The sequence below is a fragment of the Taudactylus pleione genome, unplaced genomic scaffold (assembly GCF_031769625.1).
Source record: "Taudactylus pleione unplaced genomic scaffold, aTauple2 ptg000507l, whole genome shotgun sequence".
In the NCBI taxonomy this organism is placed as follows: Eukaryota; Metazoa; Chordata; class Amphibia; order Anura; family Myobatrachidae; genus Taudactylus; species Taudactylus pleione.
This window is the reverse complement of record NW_028284909.1, coordinates 259,557-265,774: the sequence shown is the minus strand read 5'-3', so window position 1 is coordinate 265,774 and position 6,218 is coordinate 259,557. Positions and strand designations below refer to the sequence as shown.

The window sequence follows — 6,218 nt, the reverse complement described above, 5'->3', positions numbered from 1 at the left end:
GGAGTGTCAGACAGATTTATAGGGCAGTATTCCTGCTTTTCACTTGTATGCAAAACTTTTTCTGAGAAGCTTAGATCACTGTGTATCAGTCCCCCAGTGCCCTCCCTTCCTCCCTCCTCCCAATCCCTCCACCTCCCCCACCGCATCCAATCCCTTAGTCCTCTCTTCTCCCCACATTGATTATCCTTGCATGGCTGCAGCTCCTCCTTCCCCAAGTCCTGATCCCAGCCCCTCTGCCTGCAGAGTTCCCAGGAGTGAAGGGGGGAGCCTTGCACAAAGAGGGAGGGGAAGAGGATTTTAAAAAGTGATTTCTGCTTTGCTGAACAGCATACCTGTGGTGATCTGGCAAGGTGGACATCCCTGGACCAGAGGACAATGCCCCCCCAAGAGTTGTCCATGGAATACACGTCACACTTTGCACCCCCTGTGCCACCTCACATGCCTAAACCTCTACCACCAGCTGGTTGTCAAGAGAGGAATCTAAAATGCGTGCTACTGGGAGATGGAGCAGTGGGAAAGACCAGCCTTCTGGTCAGCTACACCACCAATGGCTACCCGACCCGCTACATCCCCACCGCTTTCGATGACTTTTCAGGTAGGACACTTATGGATATCTTATGAGAAGGGGGGATAAGCTGAACTAGATCTAGGCTCTATAATCTACCTTAGTTGGGTTGATAGCCTTAATAATGTCCACATGTGTAAGTCTGAGGGTCACAAGGTATCCAAAGCCTTTCTGCTTTGACCAGATCACCTCCTGTCCCAGTTGGCCTGTATGCGTTATAAGGTTATGGCTGATTGCACAGGCTTCCTTGTGTGTTAATGAAAAGGATCTGATGTTAGCAAATTCTAGGACACCCCTGGGGGGTGCTTCTTACTGCTCTCCGAGATTTAACATTGCGGAATGTATAAGTCTTAAGGGCTAACTTTTTTTTCCCCCAGTAACCGGTTTAGGCCAGATTTTATATAACTTGACATAACTTCACATAAGCCTCTGTCGTAGCAGAATGCTCCATGTCACCCCAATTCTAGATAATGTGTTTATATTACATATTTCTATTTTTTGAATAAGAGGCTCTGAGATTGTGCCTCTGATACTGCAGAATGCTATTTTTACATCTTTCCAAGTGGTGCATGTTAATAAATTTGGAATTATTATTATACCACAATATCCTATAGCTCGCTTTGTCATGTAATATACTGTATATCTATGCAGGCAGAGAGAGTCCACTGTAAAGCGGTCATGTACTCCCAGCTCCTTCCTAGGCTGACTAAAGTGAGGTTATATTTAATTTTACATAGGGGATCAGTGCAGGAATATAGGGTGGTCTGGCCCGCTTTGTAAAGTGTCCTTAGCTGGTATAAATGGCTAATTCTGTATAATCTTTTCTGCAGCTCTGGTACAAGTGGAAAACACTCCTGTGAAGCTGCAACTGTGCGACACTGCAGGACAGGTAGGTGCTTAGCTGGATGTCTGTCAACCTGGAAATGTCACCGTATTGTGGGAAGGACAGCAGAGCTTCATTCTGTCCCAGTGTGTTTCCCTGCAGCGTGAGTGTATAACACAGCTATACTGCCTGTGTCACTGGCGCTGCATCAACCTGCAATGTGAGGGAGGGACAGACGCCATGTCTCAGCTCTATTCTCTCTGTGTGTGTCACCCCGCAGTGTAGGAACAGACTCCATATCCCACTGCTGCACTCTATGTTACCGTACATTATGAGGGGCAGACTACATGTCTCGTAGCACCCATCTGTCTGTGTCACCCTGCAGGACGAGGGCCAGACTGCACGTCTCATAGCACCCATCTGTCTGTGTCACCCTGCAGTGGGAGGGACAGGCCCCATGTCTCATAGCTCCCTTCTGTCTGTGTCACCCTGCAGTGGGAGGGACAGACTATATGTCTCATAGCTCCCTTCTGTCTGTATTACTCTGCAGTAGGAGGGGCATACTGCATGTCTCATAGCTTTTTTCTATCTGTCACCCTGAAGTGGGAGGGGCAGACTGCATGTCTCATAGCTTTTTTCTATCTGTCACCCTGAAGTGGGAGGGGCAGACTGCATGTCTCATAGCTTTTTTCTATCTGTCACCCTGCAGTGGGAGGGCATACTGCATATCTCATAACACCCATCTGTCTATGTCACCATGCACTAGGAGGGACATACTCATGTCTCATAGCACCTATCTGTCTGTGTCACCCTGCAGTGGGAGGGACAGACTCCATGGCTGAGATGTACTAAAGGGGAAAATGTGGTAAAAATCCCGCCAATACTGTTATGTACGCCAAGTTACCCAATAGAAGCCAATGGCTTTCTTATCAGGACGCTCCCCCCTGGGAGGGAACCGATCGGATCCCTCCCATCACCCCCCGCTGCCTTCTGTGCATGTGCAGAAGGACGCCAGAGGGACTTACGGGTGTTAAACCCAGAAGTTCCTCCGTCCGGTGCCATCGCAGAGGACAGCTCTTATCGGGAGAGCTGTCCTTTGTGACATTCTAGGTACATACAGCAGTATGTACCCAAAAACAGGCGGCAATCACTGCATCGCTGATGCGATGCTTAGTACATCCTGCCCCATGACTCCTAGCTCCCTTCTGTCTGTGTCACCCCACAGTACATGAAACAGACTCAACATCCCTTAGTGCCTTCTGCACTACCCATCAGGAGGAGGGACAGACAGACTCTATATGTTATAGTTCACTTCTGGCTATGGCACCCTGCAGTAGAAGGGGCTGACTCCATGTCTCTTAGCTGCCTCATGTGTTACCCCACAGTAGAAAGAATTGACTCAATGGGGGAGATGTACAAAGCTCTGGAAAGTGATAAAGTGCAGAGTGATAAACCAGCAGCCACTCAGCTCCCAACTGTCATGTTACAGGCTGTGTTTGAAAAATGACAGTTGGGAGCTGAGTGGCTGCTGGTTTATCACTCTGCACTTTATCACTTTTCAGAGCTTAGTAAATCTGGCCCATTGAATATGCCTTAGCTGGCTTCTCTGACACACCATGCAGGACAAGGGACAGTCAGGACAAGGGACAGTCAGGCCAAGTGTCACAGCCCGCTCCTCTCTGTGTCACCCTATGTGTGGTTTCTCCATACACAATACATTATGTGAACATATTTTCCTTCTTCCTCAGGATGAATTTGACAAGCTGCGTCATTTCTGTTACCCCAAAACGGACGTCGTCATCTTGTGTTTCAGTGTGGTCAGCCCGTCTTCTTTCCAGAACATATCAGAAAAGTGGATCTCCGAGATCCAAAGTCACTGCCCGAATGTGCCACTTATTCTAGTGGGCACACAGTCCGACCTTCGTGAGGATGTCAAAATATTGATCCAGCTGGCACGGTATCGGGAGAAACCTGTGCCTGCCTCATCTGCCAGGGCCCTTGCTGAGAAAATTGGGGCTGTTGCTTATGTTGAATGCTCGGCCCTTACTCAGAAGAATCTGAAAGAGGTCTTTGACACGGCCATTCTCTCAGGCCTCCGTTACTCCGACCTTCGAAACCAGCGGGAGAGGAAAATGGCAGCCACGGCTAGCAAGATGAAGACTTTATCTAAAGCTTGGTGGAAAAAGTATGTGTGTGTGTAAGACTCTGTCACCGTTACACGCAGTAACCGCTAAGTGCCTTATCCAAAGAGCTAGCACTCCGAGCAAGAGATTCATATCTCCTGGTGAATAGGAGGCTCCTTTTCCTGGACCAATATCTTTTGTACGCCGATCTAAGACTGTGAAAGGGGCATAACACTGACTAAATCCCAATAGCCCCTGGAGACCCTGTACCTGGGTGGTAGATTAACCTATATAACGACATTCTGACACTTCTTCTCAAAGGGATACACCCAATTTGCACCTATGTTTACACTGGTTAATATTCCAAGCTGGAATGTGTCAGAATGAAAAGTGGTGACCGGGATGATGCCTGTACAGAATTAATATAATAATTGCTTTGATTTGCTACCTTGCCGTGGTAGCTGAATTCCAAATATAGCTTCTGTTTTAAGAAGTGTGTAAAGTATAGATATTGTAATACTATGTATTATGTATGGACACCGGTGTTAGTGACTGGGGGATGACTTGGGCTGAATTACTTTTACATAAACAGCTTGGAAAAAAAACAGATCTGTCTCAAAACTTGTATCAACCCGTAAAACATGCTTTGTACAACCTGTGACCCCCAGTTGTTGGGGAACTACAATTCCCAGCCTGCCCTGCCAGCCTCTGGATCACAAGGTATTAGGTGACTTGTAGTTCCTCAGCAGCTGGTAGCTATTGCCCTAGCGTGATGTAAGCAGCCACATTTCTGTAATATCAGTGAACTGTCACCCCCTAGTCATAACACACCAGACTCCTCTTGTATCTGTCTCAGTGATAACGCTTTACAAGCTTTTATTTGGGACACACATTTTCTCATTTCATGTGATTCTGTTTGCAAATAAAATCACTTTTATTAAGTATATTGTCTGTTCTTTACACTTGGCTGGAGAAAGAGGCCACTCTTAAAGGTCACAGCATTCTAAAAGTCAGCAGTGATTCGGCACTTTAGCACCTCCAGAATGGCGTAGCACTAAGGATCTACAGATAAGAGTAAAGGGAGATATATTCTTTTCTGGACCTGGGCTGTATGTATACATGTCATCGTGTAGTAGTGTCTGTGCTGGGCCTGAGCTGTGTGTATACATGTCATGGTGTAGTAGTGTCTGTACTGGGCCTGGGCTGTGTGTATACATGTCATGGTGTAGTAGTGTAGTAGTTTCTGTACTGGACCTGGGCTGTGTGTATACATCTCATGGTGTAGTAGTGTCTGTACTGGACCTGAGCTGAGTGTATACATGTCATGGTGTAGTAGTGTCTGTACTGGACCTGGGCTGTGTGTATACACCTCATGGTGTAGTTGTGTCTGTACTTGACCTTGGCTGAGTGTATACATGACATGGTGTAGTAGTGTCTGTGCTGGGCCTGAGCTGTGTGTATACATGTCATGGTGTAGTAGTGTCTGTACTGGGCCTGGGCTGTGTGTATACATGTCATGGTGTAGTAGTGTAGTAGTTTCTGTACTGGACCTGGGCTGTGTGTATACATCTCATGGTGTAGTAGTGTCTGTACTGGACCTGAGCTGAGTGTATACATGACATGGTGTAGTAGTGTCTGTACTGGACCTGGGCTGTGTGTATACATCTCATGGTGTAGTAGTGTCTGTACTGTACCTGGGCTGAGTGTATACATGTCATGGTGTAGTAGTGTCTGTACTGGACCTGGGCTGAGTGTATACATGTCATGGTGTAGTAGTGTCTGTACTGGACCTGGGCTGTGTGTATACATGTCATGGTGTAGTAGTGTCTGTACTGGGCCTGGGCTGTGTGTATACATGTCATGGTGTAGTAGTGTAGTAGTTTCTGTACTGGACCTGGGCTGTGTGTATACATCTCATGGTGTAGTAGTGTCTGTACTGGACCTGAGCTGAGTGTATACATGACATGGTGTAGTAGTGTCTGTACTGGACCTGGGCTGAGTGTATACATGACATGGTGTAGTAGTGTCTGTACTGGACCTGAGCTGAGTGTATACATGACATGGTGTAGTAGTGTATGTACTGGACCTGGGCTGTGTGTATACATCTCATGGTGTAGTAGTGTCTGTACTGGGCCTGGGCTGTGTGTATACATGTCATGGTGTAGTAGTGTAGTAGTTTCTGTACTGGACCTGGGCTGTGTGTATACATCTCATGGTGTAGTAGTGTCTGTACTGGACCTGAGCTGAGTGTATACATGACATGGTGTAGTAGTGTCTGTACTGGACCTGGGCTGTGTGTATACATGTCATGGTGTAGTAGTGTAGTAGTTTCTGTACTGGACCTGGGCTGTGTGTATACATCTCATGGTGTAGTAGTGTCTGTACTGGACCTGAGCTGAGTGTATACATGACATGGTGTAGTAGTGTCTGTACTGGACCTGGGCTGTGTGTATACATGTCATGGTGTAGTAGTGTCTGTACTGGACCTGGGCTGTGTGTATACATCTCATGGTGTAGTAGTGTCTGTACTGGGCCTGGGCTGTGTGTATACATGTCATGGTGTAGTAGTGTAGTAGTTTCTGTACTGGACCTGGGCTGTGTGTATACATCTCATGGTGTAGTAGTGTCTGTACTGGACCTGGGCTGAGTGTATACATGACATGGTGTAGTAGTGTCTGTACTGGACCTGGGCTGAGTGTATACATGT

General features: G+C 47.1%; 1 protein-coding gene across 1 annotated transcript; it reads left to right on the top strand.

Annotated features, from left to right (window-relative positions):
• Positions 1 to 236: 236 nt before the first annotated feature.
• Positions 237 to 4,453, top strand: LOC148501655 (rho-related GTP-binding protein RhoU-like). Its single transcript, XM_088450096.1, has 3 exons — positions 237 to 595; positions 1,396 to 1,454; positions 3,137 to 4,453. Exons 1-3 carry the CDS (start codon positions 376 to 378, stop codon positions 3,587 to 3,589), a joined length of 732 nt encoding a protein of 243 aa, XP_088306222.1. The 5' UTR covers positions 237 to 375; the 3' UTR covers positions 3,590 to 4,453.
• The last annotated feature ends 1,765 nt before the right edge of the window (positions 4,454 to 6,218 follow it).